Here is a 27,139-nt window from a genome sequence, read left to right as displayed (position 1 = left end):
CACTTGGGGGAGTGGCCATACCTCCATTCTCCTTTCAGGACTTTGGGCACACATGCACACATACGTGCCTGGCATGATTCTCAAGCTGCTGAGTATGAGACTTTAGCTGCAAAGCTGGCCATGTAGGATCCAGTGCCTTAACCTCTACGCCACCTGCTGACCCCAATAAGTTATCAATGTTTTATGGTAACAGTTGTCTGCTAAATTAGACACTGAAAAATAAATCACCCATAAGAAGAGTAAATATTTATGTAATAAACATATGCTAGGAAACAGGTTCACGTCTTTAAAAACTGGCCCAAGTGTCACAGAGATTAAAAGAGAAAGAAATCAAATGTTATGAAAAAGCTGACATTCTGCAAATGACAACTGCCTAACTGAAAATCCTTTTGCAAGCTACTGAAATAAAACTGGACCATGCATTCTAAATTAAATACTGAATGCCATTCTATAAATTACCCAGTGAAAGAGCACTAAGAATTTCCCTCCAGGGGATAACTCTTTAATCATAAAATTGCTTAAATTAAATCTTGTATGTGTCAAACTACTAAAATGCTTGGCTAATTTAAAAAAAAAAATCAAGGGACTGTTAAGAGATACTTTTTATAGAATAAAAACATACTGGAGGTGGTTAATGAACTGACATATTAAAAATAAATATGTATTTAAGAGAATAAATAAGGATTCCTTCTAAAACTATTCATCCTCTGAATAAACACTTTTAACTCAATTTCTATATTAGTTTCAAAAGTTGGGAGAAGGGGGTTCCCTACTTTCTTTTTGACTGGAAAAAGATACACCACAGTAAAGCCTGGAGGAGATTATATTGATAGTAACACACTATGGGAACAAAAAGGGATTTGAAGGTATTTCAGATCTGGAGACAAACTTCAAAAATACGTACTCGACCTTCAGCTGAGAGGAAAAAGGAAGTCAGGTATACACAGACTACACCTGCAATCTAAAACCAAAATTATGAGAATGCTGTATAGAAACATTTCATAATTACTGGTGCTTGATATTACATAAAATATCCTCACCTGTTATTGTAGGTTATTAGTCTCATAAAACACTAGTAAGCTGGGAGTGGTGCACAACTCTGATTTCAAAGAGTCTTAACTTCAAGACATTTAGAAGGGACACTAAATTAGTATTGTTCCACCCTACCCATACCAGCATTTATGTTTAATGTTCTTCTAAAAATGTATCTTTTCCAAATAGGAGGTAGACAAGGTTTTTAATTAAACAAAAACCCCAAAACCTTTGGGTTCAAATACAGACTAGAGCCTTTAGATACGTTGACAAAGCATTATTGTCAGATGGCTGGTATAGAATGAATATTCTCTCAGCATACTGGACAATGATTGCAACATAAATACCACTATCATAAATGCCAGGTTAGCAGTACTGTGGAACAGAGGATAAGGAAAAAACAAGGGGGGGGGGGTGACAGTTCTCTCTTACTCTTATCGATTTTACCATCTAAAAAGAAAGTACAATTATGCAGTTCATGGGATGTACGATTTCGACGTTAGCCATCATTCTTTCACAACAAATACTAAGTGCCTATAATGAAGAGAAAATAAAAGTAAAAACAAATGTTACCAAAAAGAAAAGTGGATGCTGTCAAAGCGCACCGAAAAAGCTGTAAGCTATAGGCGTTCAACTAGGCAATGATCTGGGATAACGCCAGTAGACGATGTTCGACGAGAACCTGAGCAACGTGTGGCCATCACTTCTATAAAGCCTGAGCGTGGACAAGGAGCTTTCGACTTCATGGCGGCAAGATGCCGTGACTCATTCCACAATCAAAAAGGTGGAGAGAAGCCACGACTTTCCACCACCCAACACGCACACATGACAATACTGCATATCCAGTTTACGGGCCGGGGAGCAGGGGATGCTCTAAGTTCGGAAGGTGCCTTCTCCAGAAGAACTAACTCCCTGGTAGGAGTCGGGTGAAGGCAGACTGGAGATGGTAGAGGCTGGATCTCCGAGGCGAGGGCACTTAGGTCCAATCTCGTAGCACCTGGCGGAGGTTGCAGGCACAGTGGCTAACAGCCGGATGTGCAGCGTGAGGCTCCCGCAAGCTCTAGGCGCTGCCCGCACTCCAGCGGTCGCAGCTGTCCCGCGGGAGCCCGCTGCCACGCGCCACTGCTGTCTCCGCCGCTGCCACCTGAGGCCTAACCAAAGGCTCTAGGAGAACGTCCCCTACGGTCCTTCTAATGTGGCAGACGCAGCGAGTGGCCAACCCTCCTGGGCAGTTCACTCACCTGGAGAAAACGATCCCCTCGCAGAGGGGAGCGCAGAGGCCAAATCAGCTCTTGCCTCCACTTCTCAATCTCACGCGTGTTCTTACGGCTACCGGCCAAAATGGCGGTACCCAGCCGCCGCCTCACGCAAGGCATAAGGACGTAGGGCGCATGCGCGACAGAGCGCGCGAGGCGGAGCCCTGGAGATAAGATACGAGGAGATGACGCCGTGTGACGTCATTGTGCTGCGACCCCAGTTTAACGTTGTGGATCCCAGGCTGTGCTGGGAAACCGAGTGGGAGTGGCGCCGGGCAGCTGGAGGTGGTGAGAACCGGGGGTGCGGCGAGCCAGGTCTGGAACCTGTTAATTGCCTGGGGTATTTTGTGCGACGTGTAGAATGGACCTAGTTTAAGCAAAAGCATTCTCCTCTGTGTTAGTTTTATGTACGCTCGCGTCTCTTCAAGGCCAGTGGGTCAGGATTAGAACCTTACTCATTGAAGCCCGTAAGAAATGTGTCAAGTAGGACCGAGTCAGGTCCGATACTGCTCACAGCGGCGTATTCTCGTGGGCTTTAGTTCCCTTTGACTGGTGTGGTCAGTTCTTCCAGGCAGGGAACCTGGTCTTCTCCCAGCTCCGTGTTTTATCCACTTGGTGGCGTCTGGTCTCAAATCCTGCAGTCGTCTATCCCCGTAAAGAGATGGGCTATTTTTTGAGATGACAGCTTGTGATAATGACTACAGGTTTAATTGTCTCATCCTAGATCTTACTTAACTTGCAGGCGAATAAGAAATACGTTAATTGATGCCTGAACCTATGCGTTCTTTTATTCTTTCAGTAAATTATTTATTGAGCATTTAAATCTCAGGCCTTTCATAGAGTAACCAAAGCGGTGGCAACTAAGGAACAACTTAGGATGTAATGGGAGATGTCAAGGATATGGTATAATAGGACATATTTGTCCTGTTATATAGTAGCATGTGTAACATAACTGCACTATTGGAGCAGTTCTACATATTTCTTATGATCTAAGAAGTATTTCTATTTTTTTACGTTTGCACAGGCCTCCTAAGTTTAACAGGAGTTGTGAAAGATGAAGACAACCCTTTTATAATAGAATAGGGCAGTTATTCACTCCTAGACCTTGAAGCCATTTTTTCTGACTTTATCTTCTATGGTAAGAGTACATGTAAATGGATTTTTTATTATTTAATTTGCTGAAGGGAGAGTGTATTCGCTGGAGAGAGAGAGACAGAGAAAGTGAGAAAGCACACTCCTCTCAGCTGCCTTAACTACCACCACTGACTGGCTCATAAAATGGAACTTTTGACAACTAGTGGGGAGATAGGAATTTTTACTGGATGGATATTTAACATGGGGACCAAAGTTTACATATTCCAGAGATAAGAGTATTCTGATCTGACTTTTCTAGAAGTAAAACTTTATTTGAATTGTTACTCATAGACATGCAGAATTGCCTAGCATTATAGAATTAAAATTTATCAAGGCCCAGCTGCCGTGGTGTAAACTGGAAACCCCAGTTGTGCTACTTCCTAACCAATTGGGAGACTGGGCAGGAGGATTGAGACATAGTAAGGCCCTCTGCAAAATACCTATGACTTTCTCTCTTCCTCCTGCTCCCTCTCCTTTATCTCATAAAGGAAAAAAAAAATCGTCATGTCAACTCTTTTGACAGGAGAGGAGATATAGCCAAACCTTCCCAAACTTCAGGCTAATTAAAGAAGAGGTTGAAGCTAGCAGTTATAGTTAAACCTGTGCCCTTTCTACTAATGTATCCTGCATCATACTGCCATAAATAATATGTTAAAAACAAAAACTGAATTCCTAAGATTTTTCTAATTACTGTGATCGAATTATATTAACCGAATTATGTATGATCTATTTCACAATTAAATTTTTATTTTTACCTTTTATAGAATGATGCTGAGCTCCTGGTATAATGTGCCTATTCTTTTTTTCTACATAGAATATTTTTAAAATGACCACACCAAACAAGACACCTCCTGGTGCTGACCCAAAGCAGTTAGAAAGGACTGGAACAGTACGGGAAATTGGATCACAAGCTGTTTGGTCCCTCTCATCTTGCAAACCAGGTAAAATAAAGCAAAACAAAATAAAAAGCTGTTGGTAATAGTTAATTATTAAAATAGGTAATATGAGACCAGCAGTTGACGTAATGGCTATGTCACTGTGCTCCCATATAGTCGACTGTGGTTCAAGTCCCGGACCTGGTGACTTAAACTCATACCAGGCGCGTATGCGTGTGTGCCCAAGATCCCGAGAGGAGAATGGAAGGGAAGGGATTGTGGTGTGATTTCTTGCTTCCTGTCTCTCTGTCTCTCTCTCTGTCTTTTACGAGCACACATACCCGATAGCAAAAACCTCTCAAACAAACAAACAAACAAAGGCAGTAGATTCCTTTTATACTGGGCTGGCTTTAGTAGTCTTTTGTTTAGCTTCTTTAATTCTGATGATTACTTGATGGATATTTAGAATGGGGACCAAAGTTTACATATTCTTTTAGGGTTTTTTTTTTTTTTTTTTTTTTTTTTTAGTGTATATCTCTTCTGATTGCCTTACTAATACATAGTTATTTATAACTATGTATGTCATAATGGCCTGTGTTTATTCTCTCCTATCCCTGTTAGGATTCAGTTCTTTCTTTCTTTCTTTCTTTCTTTCTTTCTTTCTTTAAATTTTTTTGTTTAGTTATTTCTCTGGGTAGAATAACTGGGTAATAACATTTTAAAAGTGATAACATATCCCAAAATAGTTTTCTTTTACTCTTGGTTGGGGTGAAATTCTTGGGTGGCAGTCCTTTTTTTCCTCAAAATTTGTGAATGTTAATTTACTATCCTCTTTTTGTTGTGTTGCAGGTAAAACAAAGCCTGTGGCTCTCTCTCTCTTTTTTCTTTTTTTTTTTTTTAAAAAGAATTATTTGACTATTTATTTATTTATTTATTTTAATTTGACCAGAGAGAAAAAAAAGAGAGAGAGAGAGAAGGTAAAAAAGCAAGCCATCAGGTCCGGGACTCAAACCCTAATCTGCCATGTGGGAGTCCAGTGCCCTTATCCACCATGCCACCTGCCGGCCCCTCTCTTTTTTCTAAGTACATCAGGTCCAGGACTCAAACCCCAGTCTGCCATGTGGGAGTCCAGCGCCCTTATCCACCATGCCACCTGCCGGCCCCTCTCTCTTTTTTCTAAGTAACTTGTTCTTTCTGGAAGATTGAGATTTTTCTCTTTATTCTTGGAGTTCAAGACTTTCATCAGGATATGCTAGGATATGTGCTTCTTTTTCATCCACCTAACCCATAATTTGATAAGTATTTTCAATCTGCAGACTCAAGCTCAAGAGTTTTTTTTTAAAGCTTGAAGAACTTTAATTATGATGTTATTAGCTTAGCAGTTATCCTTTCAGAAATTTCCACCATTTACACATTAAGATGGCTATTGCTATCCTCAACCAAGCCTCTTCTTTTCCTCTTGTTATTCCCTTCTCTTTTATGAGTAGATAGTAGTTATTTATTTATTTTTGAATAGACTGTGGATCTATTTATTTTATGCAAATTAATAAATTAGTTTGCATACAAATTAATCTATTAATCATACACAATATGCAAATTATAAATACAATAAAAATTTGCATACAATAAAAATTCACTTTTTTTTTTAGTTTGCTATAGGGCACTTATGCTCACCAGAGAGAAACAGAGAGAGAAATCAAGAGTGAGAATGAGAGAGAGAGAGAAAGAGAGATCATGCCTCTGGGGGGATGGTCGCCCCAATCCCTTCTCCTCTATTCTCCTCTAAGAATTTCAGGTATATACACACATGTACTCATACACTTGGTGTGTTTTTGGAGTCACCAGATCTGGGACTCAAATTATGCAATTAGCTACGTGGGATCTAGCCACCTTAACCTCCATGCCACCTGCTGGCTGAAAATTCACCTTTTTAATGTGTACATTCCTATGAATTTTAACAAATATATGGTCACATCAGCATCATCACAAGACTAGAACATTGCCATCATCCTGGAAAGTTCCTTCATGCCTCAATCTTCTGCTCCCTCCCAAGTTCCTAATTACCTCTGATCTGTTTTGGGTACCTTTGGGTTTGCCTTTCCCAGAATGCTGGTGTAGATGTAATTTTACTGTAAGTGGCTATTAGGGTCTGGCTTCTTTCACTTAGTATCATGTATATGTGAGTTTTCACATTGCATAGATCAAGAGTTTGTTCCTTTTTTATTGTTGGATTATTAATTACTCTTTCACTGGATGGACATCCTACAGTTTGTTTCACCAGTTAATGACGATTTGGGCTTGCTGTAGCTAATATCCAAAATGGTCCCTAGTGATCCTTGCTTTTGTTTTGTGCTCTTCTGTAGACTGCTCCTGCACTGTGTCAGCAATATTCCCTGGACCAGTAGAATATGGCAAAAGTGACAGAAGGTGACCTCTAAGACTAGGAAGTGAAAGACATTGTGGCTTCCCCCTTCCTCATTTTGATCACTTATTCAGCAGGGGAAGCCTGCTACCTATTTGAAATTTGCCAAGTGTCTCTAACGCAGAAGTGGGTTTGGTTAAAAAACCATGGTCTCCTGCCAATAGCCAATGATCACCAAGATCATGGACCTGTACAGGTGTGCCTGACATGTTCGGTTCAACCCAGGATCTGAACCTGGGCCTCCCATGTCACTATCAGTGATGCCCTGTGTTATCACAGCAAGACCTCTTTTACATTTATATTACTTATTATATTAGAAGTAGGTTGCTTGCTTGCTTGCTTACTTTTTTTCTTTCTTTTTGGAGAGGTTTTTGCTATAGGGCGCGTGCGCTTGCCAGACAGACAGAGAGAGACAGACAGACAGAAAGCGAGAAATCACTCCCCAGGGGGGATGGCCACGTCACAATCCCATCTCCTCCATTCTCCTCTCTAAGCCACCGGGTCTGAGACGCGAACCGTGGTCGACTACGTGGGAGTCCAACCGCCATACCCATTACGCTACCTGCGGGTTCCCTCTTTTTTTTTTTTTTTTTTGAGAAGTTTTTGGTAAAGGGTGTGTGGTGTGTGTGCTTGCCAGAAAGACAGAGAGAGACAGAGAGATAGAAAGCAAGAAATCACCCCCCAGGGGGATGACCACGTCACAATCCCATCTCCTCCATTCTCCTCTCAGGTTCTTGGGCACGCATGCACATGCACCCAGCGTGCGTTTAAGCCACTGGGTCTTGGACTCAAACCATGGTTGACTACATGGGAGTCCAGCGACATAGCCATTATGCCAACTGCTGATCCCCCAAGTTTTTCTGGCTTTTAGTAGGCTACTTCAGGAACTTCCTAACATTCTTCATAGCGCCAAATATTCCTGTGAATCTGCTGAAATTGAACGTCTTTCACTGCTTGGCCTGGTAGCATAACTTGAGTGGTACAGTATGTGTCAGCAATGGGATTTAAATCAATGCTAGTTTATTCCTTTGACGATGTTGATTTGAAGGGGGTAAAACAATTAGAAGTCACTAGTTCCATGAAGCTGCCCCACTGCTCTGAAATCTTGGAGGTACAGAAAAGGACCATAATTAATACTACCATAAAAGTGGTGGGATCACTTAAAAAGGTGCTGAGTGTGAAATTCATTAAGTTCATCAATGCAGTGTTGTATATCTTACTTGATGTGATTTTGAGCTTTGGATCTAATACTGAAATATCATTATATGGCTGTCATTTTACATTTTAAGAATGACCACTCTTGGGACCAGCAGATGGCATGATGGTTACGTCGCTTAACTCCTATGTAGTTGATCGTGGTTCGAGTCTGGACTTGGAGGCTTAAAACTCATGCCAGGCACATGTGTGCAAGCGTGCCCAAAATCCTGAGAGGAGAATGGAGGAGAATGAATTGTGGCATGGCCATCCCCCCAGGGAGTGATTTCTCACTTTCTTTCTGTTTTTGAAAGAAAGAAAGAAAGAAAGAAAATAACTACTCTTTATAAATGGAAACTTCATGGCAAAGTACTGTAGTTGTTTAATCTTTATTTTGCTTCTCTAGAGTAAGACATTATTCAAGTCAGTAGGCAATTGGTGGGATCTGCAACACTGTTAAAGATTAAGAGATAAAAAAGACATATTCCTTGCTGTCGAGGAATTCACAGTCTAGTGGAGAAAATGATAGAGTTAGTCGTTCATATAGTTTTCATTTAGTGCTTAGTAAGTCCTGTTGTAAGGACTTTATATGTATAATATAAGCAATTATCTCAGTAATGTTTCCAAAGTGATATGAAGTTGTGCTGTTATGTTCACCGTTTTCTAAAAGAGGAAACTCTAGTACAGAAAGATCAAGTAATTTGGCAAAGATCACAGTCTAAGCACCAATGTTGGGATGGAAGGCAGTAAGATTCCACTATTCCATACTGCTGTCTACTAAATGCGGACTTAGTGCTAGTAACCAGGAGGAAGTGATTGTGTTTGAAAGGTCAGGGAAGTCTTTGTGGAGATGAGGCTTGTTTGGTAGGATGAATCAAGAGTAGAATTCACCAAGTAAGGATTTGTTGTAAAAATAGAGGTCTCAGTAGGTGCAAGCGTAGGCAACACATAGCTAATTCAAAGGATTGAGAGTAGTGGATAGGACTAGAACATGGGAAATGGCATAGGTGGAGCTAGATCATTACATAGAGGCCTGATTATAAAGGGCTTTATTAAACAGTTCATATTTCATTATATAGGTAATTTGAACTATTTAAAAAAAGTTTAGTAGAGTAAAACAATCATTGAAATGTAGAGGATGAGGGTCATCGCACTGGACTCCCACATGGCCAACTGCGGTTCGAGTCCTGGACCTGGTGACTTGCTTTCTCACTTTCTCTCTCTCTTCCCCTCTCTCTCTCTGTCCCTCTCTGGTCAAATTAAAGTAAATACACAAAGTCAAATTAAAATAAATTCTTTCAAAAAAAAAAAGAAGTGTAGAGGATGACTGAAGGAGGGGCAAGATCAAAGATGAAAAAAATCAGTTTTTAGAGACATGCAGTAATTCTGGTAAAAAGCGTTAAAAGGAAGAATTTTAGTTTTTAAAAGAATGTTAACATTTGTGAGCTCCCCATTTTCTATAGGATGATAGGAACCACATGGCTTTGCGGAATTATTTTTGTATCTTTGGAAATACTGTTTTGATATTTTATTCAAATTAAAGTTGGAATGTATTTAGTAGATTCACCTTTAGTTGAACACACATTATAAAACAGTCTCACAATTCAGCACATCTGTCAGTTTCTGCCCAAGAGACCGGAAAAGTTGCAGGTCAAATTGGTATGGTGACTGCTAGCATTATAAGAGAGTCTTGTAATAATTTAACAACTTCATTTTATAAGCACCAAATTAATACCATGTTGAGAAAAAAATTAGAAAAAAATCGAAACATCTATGTGTAACTGTATTTGATACAAAATAAGAGATTCAATGTGGCTATATTTTGTAAATATCTTCTAGGGTGTAACACTATTTGATCTATATCTTTTCCGAAGATAGTACTTTTATGATTAATTTTAAGAGGCATATGGGATAATGCACATTGTGTTTTTGTTAAGTGAAAATAAATTTTTATGTAAGCTCAAGCTATAACTGATAATTATAGTCACTGAATTAAAGAATTTCTGAGTTGAGTAGTGATAATGTGGTTTGAAAAAAAGAGCAATATAATGGAAAGTGACTTTGAGTGAAACGTTAGTTGAGATTGTGGGATTAAAGAAAGTCTCTTTCAGAAGTGAAATTTCCATTGAGATGTGGATGTTAAGAAGACTGTAAAGGTTTTAGAGAATAACCTTCCTGACACTGGGAACAGCTAGTTCAAGAGCTTGACGCTAAGTTATTTGGCATGTTTGAGGTTCAGAAAGAAGGTTAGTGTGGTTGAAAAATAGTAAGGAGGATGAAGTTGTTGATATAATTAGATATGGGCCAGATTATATGGCCATGGAAGGTAATTTGGGTTTTAAGTACAAAGAGAACCTACTGGAGGTGATAAACATGATGATAAGAGCATGATGATATTATGCAGAATTTTAAAGAATACTTTGGCCACTATGGGTAATGGTTGGTAGGGGAGAGATGGTAAGAGACCAGTAGAATAAAGACTATTATAGTAATTTATGTTAGAGATGATGTTGATTTGAATTGAGCTCATAGCTGTTAGTATGGAGAAAAATGATGACTTTAGAATATATTTTTAGAGGTGGAATAATTATGAAGAAAATGTTCAAGACTGACTCCTATGGGCCTGGTAGAATAACCCATGCTATTTTCTGAGTTGAAAAAGAATGAAGAAGGGAAGGAGTAAATAGATTCTGGACTGAAAAATGAGTAAGTAGGGACTGACAGGTAGTGTGGTGATAAAGGTGCTAGATTCCCACATGGCTGACCACAGTGTGATTCCTGGACCTGGCAGCTTGCTTTCTCACTTTTCTTTTCTCTCTCTCTGATAAAATTTTAAAATTAATAATAATAACAAAATGAATAAGTAATTATTTAATAAAATAAATAAAGATTAAAAAAGAAAAATGAATACATTGATTCACACATGTTAATTTTGAGATACCTTATTAGCGTAGTAGTAGATAAATTTAGGAGGCAATCGACTATGGAAGATTGGTGTTCTGCTCAGTGCTCTGGGTTGGGAATATAAATCTGAGGGTCATCAACAAGTTGATGACATTCCAGGCTAAGATTCTGGATGGATCAATTCACTAAGGAAAGAATGTGTTAGAGAAAAAGATAACTTTGAGGTACTTGTAGATGTAGAGATCTGGCAGAGAAGCAGAGAATACTGAAAGTGGCTAGAGAGGGGGAAACCAGGAGAGGCAGGCAATCATGTCTAAAGACAGTGTTTTAAGTTAGTAAAATTTTCATTTCTTTTTTTTTTTTGAATTATTTATTTAATTTGATTTATTTTTTAATTTGACAGAGAGAGAGAAAAAGAGAGAGAAAGAAAGAAAGAAGTGAGAATGCAAGCCACCAGGTCTGACACCCAAACCATGATTGTCCATGCGAGAGTGTCCACCTCACTCACACCTTAGTCACCATGCCTCTTGCTGGTCCCCAAATTTTCATTTCTTTATTGTAGATCCTAATGCTTTATATTGTGATTTATCTGCTTAAGCCCGTCAATGTGATCTGTTTGAACTTACTGCTCTATGCAGTGGGGTAACTACTAGCTACTTTCAGTTATCGAACACTTGACATGTGACTATGATTATTGAGGAGTCAAAATTTTAATTTTATTTAATTTTACTTAGCTTAGATGTACACAGCCATACCATAGGTCCTGGGTGTGATATAGATCAACCCTTCCCAAAGAGACCATGTTTTTATCGATCTTTAGGTCTTCAGAGTCAAGGAATATGCCTCAGTTATAATTGTCTCTAAGAAAATGTGAAAGTAGGAATCAATAGATGGCATGTGGTCATGTCACTAGACTCCCATGTAGTCAACCATGGTTCGAGTCTTGGACCCAGCAGGTTAAAACCCAGCTTGGGCCTATGTGCGTGCGTGCCCAAAATCCTGAGAGAAGGTTGGAGGAGAAGGGATTTCCATGTGACCATCCCCCCTGGGTGGTGATTTCTTACTTTCTATCTCTGTCTGTCTCTTCAGTGAGTGCAGACACCTATAGCAAAAAATCTTTCAAAAAAGAAAAGGAAAGAAAAGGTGAAAGTAGTTGTATTAATAGGCATCCTTGAGGAGAAGATGACTGTTTTATTCATAAAGGCTGTTCATATGTATCTTGTATATAGCTGTTACATAAATCAACTCTTGCTTTATGAATGCTTCATAACAATTAATCCTAGTCTCTCAGTGACAAATAACAACACAGTTTATTTTTTGCGAGGATATGGCTTAGCTTTAGGCTTTGAATTGAGTTCAGCTCTGCTCCTTGTTTCCAGGCATGTTCTCTTAGTGGAGTGCATACATTCAGAAGGCCAAGCTAGAGTGCACAAGTACATATAAAACTTCTGCTTGGATCACGTCACCAGTTGATTTTAACCAATAGAACACTAATGAAGGAATCCTTAAGGAAAAATCATGTGATTTAGTTATCTTTCACTAGGGGGATTTATAAACTAATAAAGAGAAAAAGGAATTTAAAACCTAGACTCATTTAAAAACAAAACAATGGGACCAGCAGATGGAATAATGGTTATGTTGCTGGACTCCCATATAGTCAACTACAGCTCAAGTACCAGACTTGGCAGCTTGAACCTCATGCTGGGTGCATGTGCTTGTGTGCCCAAAATCCTGAGAGTAGAATAGAGAAGGGATTGCTGTGTGACCCCTCCCACCCCGGGGGAGGGTGATTTCTTGCTTTCTGTCTTTCTGTCTCCCTGCCGAGTGCATACATCCTATAGCAAAAGCCTCTCTCAGAACAACAAAACAAACAAACAAAAGCCCACTGTTTATCTTACAATTTGTACAAGTGAATGTTCTGTATTAGCCTTAGCATTATTGCATACACAAAGATATAGAACTGTGGTCTAAAGCAGCACTATCCAATAGGAATATAATGCAAGTTGCGTGTGTAATTTTTTTTTCTAGTAGGCACAGGTAAAAGGACTAAAAAAAGGTTGAAATTAATTATAACAAAATGTTTTAATCTGATATAATTAGGTCATTGTTATTAAGGAAATATTTTACACTTCATAGTAAGTCTTCAGACACCGGTGTGTGTTTTACACAGGAAGTACATCTCAATTTGGATGAGCCATATCTCAAGTGTTCAGTAGTCACGTTTGGCTAGTGGCTACTATACTGGACATTGAAGTTTCAAGTGCTACAGAGTAAGTAGTAGGGAGCCCAGTTTTTATATTTTAAAAAGTTTTCCTTTGGTGAGACAGAAAACTTTTTTTTTTTTTTTAAAGATTTCCTTGTCACTTAACCTTAATTCAGAGTATCATCATTTACACCTATTACTATAGTGGCTTTCTCACTCTCTCAGGGATCAAGAATCTACCCAAAGATCCTGATCATGTAATTTCCTGATTCTGTGACTTACTAAAAAATTTTTGGTAGGTTGGCATATTTTTCAAGGTTGGCATATTCCTTCACTTAGTCTGTGTGATCTGGCTCTTTTCATAAGTTTCTGGCTCATTTCCTGTTTCAACCAATGTGTAGCCTTTGCTCTCTAAAGGACCTACTGATATTCCCAAACGTACCATTTTTATTAATTCCTGCCATTACGTGTTCTCCCCTTGCCAAATGCCCTTTAACCTTACCCTTCTTCTTTACCTAGCTAACTATTTTTTTTTTTTGAGAGATTTTTCGCTATAGGGCGCGTACGCTCGCCAGACAGACAGAGACAGACATAGAGACAGAAAGCGAGAAATCACCCCCCAGGGGGTATGGTCACGACGCAATCCCTTCTCCTCCATTCTCCTCTCAGGATCTTGGGCACGCACGCACACGCGCCCAGCATGAGTTTTAAGCCACCGGGTCCGGGACGCAAACCGCAGTCGACTACGTGGTAGTCCAGCGACATAGCCATTACACTAACTGCTGGTTCCCTACCTAGCTAACTATTAATAGGACATCAGAATTCAATGCAAAAGTTACTCCTTTGGGAAAACTTTTCTTATCCACTACTATATATGGTAAAGGCGGCAGATGTAAATTGATGTAAATCTCAGCCTGAGAACGTGTTTCGATTACATGGAACAGCCAGAGGGTTAATACCTTTAATAGTAAAATATAAATAGGAAATTAATTTATGAATAAATTTGAAGTCCAAACTCCAATGAAAATATAGGAATGTATAAAAAGGTATTTTATTTAAGAAGAGACGTATATCTAAAATTAATAAAAACATGAAATATAACTGTCTACCTATCAAGTTAATAGGTTTTTTTAAAAGATTAGTTGCATTTCAGCACGAGTACAGAACAGTACTATCCAATAGAAATATAACGTAAACCACATATATAATTGTTTTTTGACAATCTGGCCATGTTGTGATTCTCCATCCCCAGCCTTCCAGTTGGGTAGGACTGCAGCTCTTGCTACTGTGCCCAACCTGTGTAGGTTGGTCTGGAACCAAACCTGGGCCTCCCTTGAGGCCATGGCCTTGTATCGTGGTACCCTACTGCTTGCCCACTGCAGCTGGTCCCACATATGTAATCGAAATGATCCACTAGCTACATTAAAAAAATAGCTGGCCCCACACCTTAGTGGTAAAGGGAGTTGGATCCCACATGGCTGACCATGGTTTGAATCCTGCTCCCCTGACAACTTAAAAAACACGCTGGGCTCCTTTACATTCATGCCCCAAATGCTGATGGGACTAAAAAACGGAGGAAAAGGGACTGCAGCATGACCATGTCCTCTGGGGGTTGCTTCCCTGCTCCCTACACACCCCTTCTGTATCTCTCTGGCAAGCACAAGTGCCCACTGGCAAAAACAAAAACAAAACAAGGACAATTAAAAAAAAAAAGGGCAAAAACACATGTAGAAAGTGAAAAGAAACAGGTGCCATAAATTATTTCATTTCTGTCAGTATGTCTAAACTATTATTTTAACATATAATCAACATAAAAAAATTTATTTACAGATTATAGATAGATAATTGTTTATTGCAATATTGCTTATAAATCACAAGACATTAGAAAGAACCTAAATTTCCTACAGGGGTTTGGTTAAATTTTGATATTTCCAAACAATGGCATACTTATATAACCTTAAATGTGGAAGCTGTTTTTGTTAACTGAGTTACTATATTAATTAATATTAGATAATTTAATGTATGTAAAATGTCCCTATTACATAAGAAATGTACCAGGATATTGCTAGTTTATTGATATTGTTAACTTACTGATAACAAAATAATCTTCCATATATATTTAGTGAGAAAAAAACACCCAAGTGCAGAACTTTGCGTAGTATTCTACAATACAAGTAAAGAGAGGGGGAAAAAAGGGATTTGTATAGGTTTCCTTATATAGGCATACAGAGTATGTAAAACACATTGATTTAATTTGGAGAAGAGAAGGAGATGATGGAAGATAGCTGCTTTTCACCTTTTTTTTCACCATTTGAATTTGATCTATAAGGAATGTATTATTTAGTCAAAAAATGTAAATTAAATTTATTTCTTTTAACTTTTTTTTACTCTACACTTTACTATTAAATCAGGCTTATTTTTATGATTAGTATGAATTATTTTTATTATATTTTTAAGAGAGACTTTTGCTATAGGGTACCTGTGTTTGCCAGAAAGACAGAGAGACAGAAAGTGAGAAATCAGGGAACCAGCAGTTAGCGTAATGGCTATGTCGCTGGACTCCCACGTAGTCGACCGCGGTTCGTGTCCCGGACCCGGTGGCTTAAAACTCACGCCGGGCGCGTGTACGTGCGTGCCCAAGATCCCGAGAGGAGAATGGAGGAGAAGGGATTGCGGCGTGACCATCCCCCCTGGGGGGTGATTTCTTGCTTTTTTGTTTTTGTTTTTGTTTTGGAGAGGTTTTTGCTATAGGGTACCTGTGTTCGCCAGAAAGACAGAGAGACAGAAAGTGAGAAATCCCCCCCCACCCCCTGCAATCCTTTCTCCTCCATTCTCTTCTTGGCATTTTGGGCATGAACACACATGCAGTTGGCATGAGTTTTAAGCCACTGGGTCCAAGACTCAAACTGTGTTTGACTGAGAGGGAGTCCAGTGATGTAGCCGTTATGCTGGTCCTGAATTATTGTTTTAACCAGGCAAAAAACAGGATAGTTCAACTTCTGTTATCTGGTTGGCTGTAGGATATGGGATTATGTGTATTTAATTTCAATTGATCAGAAGCAGTTGGTTTCCACATGTATATGCCTTTTTTTTTTTTTTTCCCTTCTCCTCCATTCTCCTCTCGGGATCTTGGGCACGCACGCACACGCGCCCGGCGTGAGTTGTAAGCCACCGGGTCCGGGACACGAACCGCGGTCGACTACGTGGGAGTCCAGCGACATAGCCATTACGCTAACTGCTGGTTTCCTACATGTATATGCCTTTTGAAATTATTTCTTAGTTGCCTTTTTTCATCACAGTAAGTATGCCATATTGAAGTTACCAGAATCTGTTTCGTGAGTTTTGCAGGATATAGGGATCATTGTTATTATCAGCTGGAAGAAACTGGTTTTGAAGACATACGGACTTTGTACTTTAGATTTTTTTAAAAAAAAGCCAACTGCTATAAAAAACTTGGCCCAAACTTTTTTTGAAAAAGTAGGCACTTTGCTATTAAATCAGACCCATTTCTACCATTTGTATGAATTATTGTGGTTTTAATCAGGAAAAAACTTGGGATAGTTCAACTTCAGTTTAGAACTTACCCAGAGTTGATGTCTGGATAGCAGGGTGGAAGAATTATGGTTAACTTAAATTTCACACTTCTGACCATGTTATTTATCGAAATTTCTAGACAAACATAAATGGTAATTCTCCATATGTAGCTCTTTCTATTTCATGGGAATTTATTGCCACTTTGGTATTTTTAGGATTTGGAGTGGACCAATTACGTGATGACAATCTAGAAACTTACTGGCAATCAGATGGCTCCCAGCCCCATTTAGTGAACATCCAATTCAGGTAATACATTTTAAAATTTTTCAAGTAGTATAGGTTGTAAAGTGACAACGATATCTTATTTTAAACATTTAAAATATATATAGAGAAATTACAATGACATATATTTAAATCTGTCTTGTACTATAATAAGTTTTTAAAAAATTATTGCATTTAACTTCATTATTATTTTCCAGTTTGATCAGAGAGAGAGGGAAAGTGAGAAAGCAAGCCACCAGGTCCAGGACTCAAACCATGGTCGGCCATGTGGGAGTCCAGCATCTTTAACTGCCACACCACCTGCTGGTACTCTGTGATAAGTCTTAGAGGCTATTTTTCTGCTCAGCTAGATTGTAAGCATCTTAAGTTTACTTTTGTTTTATCTTTTATGAATTTCTTATGGTACTTCGCACACTTCCTTTAGTGTAGTTGTTTCTCAGATACACTTTTCAATATGATTTATTTATTTTAAAATATTTTTTCTTTATTCATGATAGACCACCTGTGCTTGCATGTGCGAGAGAAAAAGAGAGAGAGAGAGAGATGAAATGAGAACTCTTCACAGGATCTGGCCACTGCAATTCCCTTCCTCTTATCCTCTAGCCGATCAGATACTAGACACTCGTGTGCGTGCCCAGCATGTTTCAGCCCAGGGATTTGAACCATGGTTGCCATGTATTGGGTCGTTGGAAAAGTCATGACATTTTTTTCTATGTTTTTCTATGCAAAAATGTGGCATGACTTTTCCAACAGCCCAGTAGAATCTGAGTTATCTTGAGTAACTCTCTACTGATGTGTCATGGAGACAGCACTGATTTATTTTTCAAGGTACTTCCAAAAAAAATCTGTTTTGATCATGACCCAATATAGACCTTAATGTATTGTGTTAAGTAATTTGTAATTTCCTTAGCTATAAGACACTTAGGTAACTTTTCAAATTTGTACTTCTATTTGAAAGATAAATGATTTTAACTTAGAACCTCTAAGGATATCTTCAATTTTGAAAATGCTTACTTTTTTTTGAGAAAATTGTTTGTGAATGGCTTTGAATTTATTGAAATAGTTGGAAAGCAAGTTAACTTGGCTATCTTGTTCCATTTATACTATCTAGGTTAACATTCTAGAACATTGTATTCATTTTCTTAATTGTTCTAGATACAAAGTAGCAAACTTCACTTGAAAAAGCTAGAGAGTAAATGTTTGAGACCTTGTGAGACCTTGTGGGCCATCTGATCTCTGTTACGGCTGCTCAGTTCTGCTGTTGCAGCACTAACACAGCCTTACACTGTGCATAAATGACTGCATTTAGCTGTTGTAATTAAACCTGGCCTTTCAAAAGCAGAGGATGGGCAGGATTCAGCCCACAAGCTGTAGTGCTACCTCTTACCCAAGAGTATTAAATATGCATAGGACAGAAATAACAACAGCAGCTCACATTATTTTAAATAAAATACTACATACTTTGCTTATTGCCTTACTCATTTATCCAGTTTAATATTTACAGTTATTATCCTTATTTGGTAGTCCCAGAAGCAGAGACTTAGAAAAATCAAGTAACTTGCCTAAGGTCACACAGCAACTAAAGGGCTAAAGCCTTACTCATTTATCCAGTTTAATATTTACAGCTTTTATCCTTATTTGGTAGTCTCAGAAGCAGAGTAACTTGCCTAAGGTCACACAATGGCTAAATTACAATTGAACACAAAGCTGTCTGACTCTAGGCTTGTGCTTTCATCTTCCCGAAAACATAACTATTGCTGAAAAGTTGTGTAATACAAGTATATTACACAAGTATATTACAATCGTGGTTTTATTTTTTTTTTAATAAAATTCTATGTGGAAGGAAGGACAATGTACTAAATAAATAATAACGAAAAATAGGTCACGTATATTGAGCTGTTACTGTCAGGTACTATATTATCTTATTAAGAGTTTAAATTTAGCGTTCATAGTTATAAATATATGTCATTTTTTGTAATCCTCATAACAACCTGGTAAGATGTAGTTTCTGTCATTTTTCTCATTTTATAGATGAAGAAACAAACTTAAAAAGATTAAGTAACTTTTATATACCAAGCCTTTATGGGACCAGGATTTAATCCTAGCAAGTTTGACTTCAATGGCTGGGTTTGTAATTAGTACCCTAAGTTGCTTCTCAACAAGGTGTAGCTATTCTTATTAAAGCAGTAATGGAACTCAGGTCCCTCTCTACTTAACCCTCTACTTCCCTAGTCCTTGCCCTGAGCAGGGAAGCCCAAAGCTTTGAGTTACACACACACACTCACACACACACACATTGTTTTAAGAGTTGGTTTTAATTTTATTTATATTTATTTATTTATTTATTTTTGCTGTAAGGCATGTGCACTCTCCAGAGAGAGAGACAGGCAGACAGACAGACAGACAGAAAGAGATGGACAGAAAGTGAGAAATCAATCCTCAGAGGTAATGGCCACACCATAATCCCTTCTCCTGCATTCTCCTTTTGGGATTTTGGGCACACACTTACACAGACCTGGTGTGTTTTAAGCCGCTGGATCTGGGACTTGAAATGTTAACTGCATGGGAGTCTAGTGACATAACTTCTGCCACCCGCTGGTCCCATGAGGAACACATTTTTAAATGTTTTAGAAAAAGGGAAATTCATTAAGAATTTGGAAGCAATCTGACATAGAGAAATTATAAGTACAGTGTAATCTTTGTTTATTTAAGTAAATCATTTCGGAGTAAGTGGCCAGTATGATGTCTCATCTCTCTGGAATACTTTAGTATGTCATTCCTGTCAACAAGGACATTCTCCTACAGAACCACAATACACCTTTAGGAAATTTGCAGTGATAAATTACTATCATTTAATTCTACAACCTGTGTGGTTACCATGTGCTGTTCCTCCCCTCTTCCCTTGGCCTGGGCTTTGACACCTTTTATTAATAACGTTACTCTGCTGCGTGGTTGTTCTTCTTGACCTAGTTGGACTCTGCTGCTTTGTGCCAGGCCACCTTTCTCACCCTTCTTGGTTCCAGCATCCCACACCATGTGGATGCCCTCTTGACCCTCCATTGTAGGGTACCCCACAGTGAAGATGACTTCTCTTCCCACACAGGCTCTTAGACACTGCGTTGGGCCACCTCATGGTGTGGTTACGTTCACCACCCCACTCAGTCTCCAGCATCCCATGCCTACTGTTAGGGTTTGTACCCTGACGTTTCACGTTTTAGAATTGGAGTTGGGAGGTGGTAAGGCCTAGGGGATGGTGATTGCCTCTTGGTGATTGCATCATGGAGGCGTACTCTCATAAATAAATTGATGATATCTTTAAAGACAGTGCATTCTAGCTCTTGTGAGAGAGGGTTAGTTCTAACAGAGCTGGCTGTTATAAAAGATGCCTGCAGCTTGCTCTCTGTCTACACATGCCCCCAGAATTCATGTGTTAGAAATTGGTTGTTCTTTTGAAGGTATGAAAAGGTGGAAAAAAAATTTATATATATGTGTGTGTGTGTGTGTGTATGTGTGTATACGTATATATGCGTGTGTATGTGTGTGTATATATATCTATATGTCTATATAGATATAATTGCCAGAGGTCCTGTGCATTCACCAGAGAGAGAGAGAAAGGGAGAAAGCACCACTCAATTGGAAGTGGCCACACCACAAGCCCTTCTTCCCTTTTCCATACTGTTGGGATTTGGGGCACATATACACATGTGCCTGTGTGTTTTTCAAGCCACTGGAGCCAAGATTTGAACTGCAGGATATAGCTCCACCATCAAGACCAGCCAAAAAGAGTAGCAGTTTAATCTGGCTATGGTAGCTAGGGTGGGATCTCTGAGAGAGAGTTAGTTTAGATAAGATTATCTGTGTGGGGCCCTCATGATTAGTGACTTTGTAAGAAGAAGGAGACCTGGGACCAGCAGCTGGCATAATGGCTGTGTCGCTGAGTCCTGGATCTGGTGGCTTAAACTCACGCCGGGCGCGTGTGCCTTGCGTGCTCAAGATCCCGAGAGGAGAATGGAGGAGAAGAGATTGCGGTGTGGCCATCTCCCCTCGGGGGTGATTTCTTGCTTTCTGTCTCTCTGTCTCTCTCTGTCTTTCTGGTGAGCACACATACCCTATAGCAAAAACCTCTCCAAAAAAAAAAAAAAAAAAGAAAGAAAAGTAAAAAGAAGAGAGAGACCATTGTGAACACATGCTCTTATCCTCTCACTGTGGTGCCCTGCCCTGCACTGCCTTGGGATTCTGCAGAGCCCCCACCAGTAAAAAGACCTTTACCAGGGACCAGCAGTTAGTGTAATGGCTATGTCGCTGGACTCCCACGTAGTTGACTACGGTTTGCGTCCTGGACCCAGTGGCTTAAAATTCATACTGGGTGCGTGTGCGTGCATGCCCAAGATCCTGAGAGGAGAATGGAGGAGAAGAGATTGCGGTGTGGCCATCTCCCCTCGGCGGTGATTTCTTGCTTTCTGTCTCTCTGTCTCTCTCTGTCTTTCTGGTGAGCACACATACCCTATAGCAAAAACCTCTCCAAAAAAAAAAAAAAAAAAAAAAAGACCTTTACCAGATGGGGCCCCATGACCTTGAACCTACAGAATCATGAGCTGAATAAACCCAATTCTTTATAAATTACCCAATCTGTGTTACAGATTTATAGCAACAGAAAAGTGAACCAAAATAGGATTTATACTTTTTGGAGGGATTGGATTCTTTTGTGTGATACACCAGAAAAAAAACTTGAGGTAAGAACTACACAAAGACCAATTACGGCTTAGCATAAGGGAGATAAAACAATTAGAACTGACAGCCCAGCCTTGGTGGTGTAGGTGGAAGTATGCCGAATTGCAGCACTAGAAGCCACATGGCTGACTCCACGTACAGATCTCTCTTCCCCTTGGAGATGCCTGGTGTGTACACATGTACCCAAGACCTTGGCAGGCTGGAGGGCTGGGATAAAGAGATTGTCGTGTGGTAACACCGTGTTGAGCGTGCCGACCTCTCTCTTGTCTGTATACATACATAGTCGTTATCATAAATTAAAAATTAGAGCTGGTTAGGATCAGCTATGGTGGCACTCATGTGAAAAAAGCTGTGCTGTGACCACATGGGCAGCTTCAGTTTGATTTGTGTTGCTTCTCTTACGCTACCTAGCTTTTATTTTCCCTCACCTATATTTTTGGTGAACATTTCTGAATTCATCAGGCCTGCTAGTGCGGGAATGGAAAAGACATAGGAAAGAAGGTGTAAGAGTGTGGCTGGGGTCAGCAGGTGGCATGGTGCTTAAGGCAGTGGTCTTCCACATGGCTGATCGCAATCTGAGTATTGGATATGGTGGCTTGAAATTCATGCCGGGCACATGTGTGTGCCTGCCTAACATTCCAAGCAGGAGAATGGAGGAGAAGGGACTGTGATGTGCCATCCCCCGTGGGGGCTGATTTCTCACTTTCCTTTTCTCCATTTCTCTAGCAAGTGCACATGCCCTTTGGCATAAACATAAACAAAAACAAAACAAAACAAACAAAAAAAACAACAAAAACAGGAGTGTGACTGACCAGCCCTTTTTCTTAAAGACTGATGATGTCTTGTTTGCTCTTGATTTCTCCTGTGCTGTATAAAAAGTTGTATTCCCTCCCTGGCTCACTGACCCATGTTAAGATAGATAGATTTCAGGGCACCAGCAGATGGTGTAAGGGTTATGTCATTGGACTCCCACATGGTTGACCATGGTTCTAGTCCCAGAATCAGAGGCTTTAAACTCATGCCGGTGCTTGTGTGTGTGTTCCCAAAATCCCAAGAGGAGAATGAAGGAGCAGGGATTGGGGGGGGGGGGTGGTGTGGTGATTTTTTTGCTTTCTGTTTCTCTATCTTTCTGATGAGTGCATGCACCTTACAGTAAAAATCTTTCTAAGAAAAAAAGATTGATTTCAGAAGCGTGGTGCAAACCTACTCCCAACCCCAGTGTAGTCCCTTTGACTTCTCTTAAAAACCCTGGCTTGCATCTGGGCTTGTGGAGTGGTAGAAGACAGTGAGCATGGGGTTGCAGCTGCAAGTGTAGTGAAATCATCATCCACTTAACCCTTTCGTGCATGTGAGTTTACCCTATAATGGAGTGTTTTATTAAAGTGTTCTTGTCCTCAGTTTTAGTCCCACCAATTCTGTTTAGAAGGAAGGTCTGTAATTGCCAGTTCTATCTTAGTGACCTAGTCTGTGTATTCTCTGCTAAACAGCATGCAAAGCTGATTTTTTTTAAAAAAGGTTTTTATTTATTTATTTATTTTCCTATAGTTCATGTGCTCACCAGAGAGAACGAAAGTGAGAAATCACTCCCTGGGGGGGATGACCACATTGCAATCATTACAATCATTAGAATATAGAGACAGCCCTTGGAATGGGAGGATATATTTGCAAACTAGCCTCAGATAAGGAACTGATAACCAGAATTTACAGGGAACTCAAGCAGCTGACCTGCAAAAAAATAATTCTGTTAAAAGATGGGCAAATGAGCTGAATAGACAATTCTCCCAGGAAGACCTACGAACAACCAAAAAGCATATTAAAAAATGCCCAACATCCATCCCTTATCATTAGGGAAATGCAAATCAAACTATAGTGAGATGTTATCTGACCCCAGTCAAAAATGGCTAAAATTTAAAAAAAATAAAGAGTGTTAGGTGGTGGTGAGGCTGGGGCAAAAGAGGAACTCTCCTGCATTGTTGGTGGGTATGAAAATTGGTACAGCCACTGTGAAGAACAATATGGAGCTTACTCAAAAACATACAAATAGAACTCCGATATGATTCAGTAATTCCACTCCTGAGTATCTACCCAAAGGATAAACAGTCAGAAAAGTACTTGCACATCTTTGTTTATTGCAGTATTATTTATAATTGCAAAGACATGGAATCAACCTGGATGTCCCATGGAAAAAGTGTGCCATATATATGCTACAGAATACTACTCAGCCATTAAAAAAAAAAAAGTGAGATCCTGACATTAGATCAAAAGTGGATGAATATGGAAAGTTTAATGCTGATTGGAGCATGCCAGACTATGAAAGAGAAGCATTGTATGTCCCACTTAATATATAACGAATGCGACACTCTGTGACAGAAATGGAAAGAGAGGAAGGTATGGAGAGCAACTATCGACAGTGTGGGAGGAGGGTGGACGTTGAGAGGGTAGTTGGAGGGAGGGAATCAAGGGGAAACAAAAGGAACAAAACATTTGGGACCAGCAGTTAGCGTAATGGCTATATGTCGCTGGACTCCCATGTAGTCGACCGTGGTTTGAGTCCTGGACCTGGTGGCTTAAACTCACGCCAGGCGCGTGTGCATGCATGCCCAAGATCCCTAGATGAGAATGGAGGAGAAGGGATTGTGGCCATCCCCCCTGGGGGGGGTGATTTCTCGCTTTCTGTCTCTCTGTCTCTCTCTGTCTTTCTGGCGAGCGTACGTGCCCTATAGCAAAAACCTCTACAAAAAAAAAAAAAAAAGCAAAACATTTAACGAACACAAAAATGAAAAATTACGCATGATAATGTATGTGGTAATATCTTTGACTGGACTAATATACAGTGTACTCGTGCTGGGGAAATCCAGTTTGTATGTCTTTAGGCCTAAAGATGTATATTTAAACATTTTTTTAAATATTTAAAAATTGGAAGAAAGAAATTATAGGTTAATAATCTTATTCACTAAAAATAAATAAACCTAAAATAATATAACTAATGGTATGAAAAAAAAAATCTTCCCAAACTAAAAATAAAAGACTGCCGTTGCTTTGCCCTTTTTATGAGGCTTTTATGTGTCTGACTTCAGACAGCTAAAATTTCATTTGTACTTCTTTATTCAATCTTTTACAGTATCTCAGGTCGGTTAGTCTCTGGAAAACTCCAGTATGTACTCATTAGACAATGATTCTGAAAAAAGGCAAATTAACATCTTAATATTATTAAGAAAAGTGTTGTAACCTTTCTGATCCCCTTGAAAGGGTCTTGAGGTCTCCTATGGGTCCCCAGACCACTATTTAAGATAATTTCCTTTGGGTAAGATTAATCTCATTACTAAGGGTTGACTTGCCTGGGAGCTCAACTGAATGTGCTGTATATTTGAAGAGGACTCTCTACTTTGTCAGAAACTCTGATTCCCCACCCTCTGTGACCTCTGATAATTGGTTTACTGTGTCCCAGTAATTGCTCTTTCTCCAGTTATTCTTTGCCTGTTCTTGTGGAGTTTTATCCTATGCATGTGCAGATTGGTGCTTACTAAGACACGAGGGGATCTCATGCAGATTTCTGGAGTTTTTTCCTCTATGTTGTTCTTTCCTCGTCAACTCAGCGAGACTGCCAGGATCTGTTTGGCCTCTCCCTCTTTCCAATGCACTCAGAAATTGCCTCCAGTCTCACCTCATTTCATCATCTCATCTTCTCTCAGGACTCGGGCCTGTGTTGTATGTTACTCAGTGTCTGGGGATAGTCGGTTAATGTATGTTCTCCAGTGTTCTAGTTGTTTGTGGTAGGAAGGCAAATCTTTTTTTTTTTAATTTTTTAATTTTTTATTATTATTATTTTTGCTCTAAGGGTACATGTGCTGGAGAGAGAGAGAGGGGATGGTGGCCATTGCACAGTCTCTTTACCTCCATTGTTCTCTTGGTATTTGGATGTGCATGCACATGTGGCTGGTGTGATTTTCAAGCCTCTGGTTCTGGAACTCTTAACTGTGATTGCACACTGCAGTTTCATCCTAGGCAGCAGGAAGAAATAGGTGGGAAAGATAGAAGGGAGCATGTTAACCTTTTAAAGAAATCTTCTTTATAATACAACATCATTTTGCTTAAATTTAATTGGCTGTAACTTAGTCACTTAGTCACATCTTTCTTTAAGGGAAGTTGGGTTCTTTAGCTGGATGCTATGAAGAAAGCAGGGAGATGGACATGTTAGGTAGGCAACTAGGAATGTCTGTCACTAATGTCTTCTGTTAGAATTTCATGAGTTTTAGGGATCACAGGTGGTGTAATGGTTACATCACTGGACTCCCACATAGTCAACTGCGGTTCAAGTTCCAGACCCAGTGGCTTAAAACTCACGCTGGGCACGTGTGTGTGCGTGCCCAAAATCCTGAGAGGAAAACAGAAGAAAGGACTGCGGGATGGCCATCCCCTCTGGGCGGTGATTTCTCACTTTCTGTCTCTCTGGCTCTCTGGCAAGTGCATGCGCCCTATAGCAAATACTTCTCTACAAAAAAAAAGGAATTTCATGAGTTATAAACTATTATAGATAAAAAATTATTCAAGAATGAGCAGGTTGGAGCCAAAATATCACCTTTATAAAACTGGAAGAATTGGTGTTTGATAAACAAATCTGCAGCTCAAGTGTGTCAGAAAATTCCCAACATCAAGCCCGAGATTTAAAAAGACTTACCCACTGGGACCAGCAGTTAGCATAATGGCTATGTTGCTGGACTCCTATGTAGTCGACTTCGGTTTGAGTCCTGGACCCAGTGGCTTAAACTCATGCTGGGCGTGTGTGCATGCATGCCCAAGATCCTGAGAGGAGAATGGAGGAGAAGGGATTGCAGCGTGGCCATCCCTCCTGGGGGGTGATTTCTCGCTTTCTGTCTATCTCTCTCTCTGTCTGGCGAGCACATATGCCCTATAGCAAAAACCTCTCCAAAAAAAAAAAAAAAGACAAAAAGACTTACGTACTTATAAAAGTGCTAGACCAGATAGTGCCTGCCCATATTAAATTGGGCATGAATGAACAAAGCAAATGTTTGCTTTCTGCTAGCAGCTCTTCCTCAGGGGAAAGGGTGAGAGAACACAAAGAAGCCCATAATGTTATGTAGTCAGAAATGGGAAAATTAATTTATTATTATTCTTTAAGCTTGCTATAGGGCAAACTCCCTGCTCACCAGAAAGAGACAGAAAGAAACGAAGGGAAAATGAGAAAGCAAGCCACTAGGTCAGGGACTGGAACTGCAGCTGGCCATGTGGGAGTCCAGTGCATTTTTTTTTTTCTTCTTTAAATTCTTTTTTTTTTTTTTATTAATTCACTTTACACCATCACAACACACAAATGAATTTTCCATCCAAAGTACACTGTGCATTGGCTCAATCAAGCACATCCACATACATGTTCTCAGCAAATAATTTTCCAATTCTTACGTCCTGCATACCTTGCCCTTTGTCTTGCCATCCCTGATTCCCCATCCCCCACCCTCTGCTATGTCCCATCTTCCTCCCCCATTGTCCCTGGCATCCATGGTTGCCCTCCATACCTTCCTCCCCCCCCCCATTCAATTGTTCTGCCAATGAA

The 27,139-nt window shown here is 39.7% G+C and overlaps 2 protein-coding genes across 4 annotated transcripts in view; one reads left to right on the top strand and one right to left on the bottom strand.

Annotated features, from left to right (window-relative positions):
* LOC102469036 (ATP-binding cassette sub-family E member 1) overlaps positions 1 to 2,432 on the bottom strand; it is a 32,695-nt gene extending 30,263 nt beyond the window's left edge. The window contains exon 1 of the mRNA XM_006169499.3: positions 2,274 to 2,432. The gene's annotated coding sequence lies outside the window, so the exon portion shown is untranslated. The remainder of the gene's footprint in view (positions 1 to 2,273) is intronic.
* Positions 2,433 to 2,497: 65 nt separating this feature from the next.
* Positions 2,498 to 27,139, top strand: part of ANAPC10 (anaphase promoting complex subunit 10) — an 87,720-nt gene continuing 63,078 nt past the window's right edge. The window contains exons 1-3 of one of the 3 annotated variants that reach the window (XM_006169494.3): positions 2,498 to 2,603; positions 4,237 to 4,363; positions 16,770 to 16,860. In XM_006169494.3, the coding sequence (XP_006169556.1) occupies positions 4,249 to 4,363; positions 16,770 to 16,860 (206 nt within the window). In that variant the 5' untranslated portion in view covers positions 2,498 to 2,603; positions 4,237 to 4,248. Of the gene's footprint in view, positions 2,604 to 3,407; positions 3,427 to 4,236; positions 4,364 to 16,769; positions 16,861 to 27,139 lie in introns of those variants that run through there. The other 2 variants (XM_006169495.3, XM_006169493.3) reach the window with 2 other exon arrangements.

Source organism: Tupaia chinensis, unplaced genomic scaffold (assembly GCF_000334495.1).
Source record: "Tupaia chinensis unplaced genomic scaffold, TupChi_1.0 Scaffold147069_1, whole genome shotgun sequence".
Taxonomy (NCBI): Eukaryota; Metazoa; Chordata; class Mammalia; order Scandentia; family Tupaiidae; genus Tupaia; species Tupaia belangeri.
This window is presented reverse-complemented; position numbering and strand designations above follow the sequence as displayed.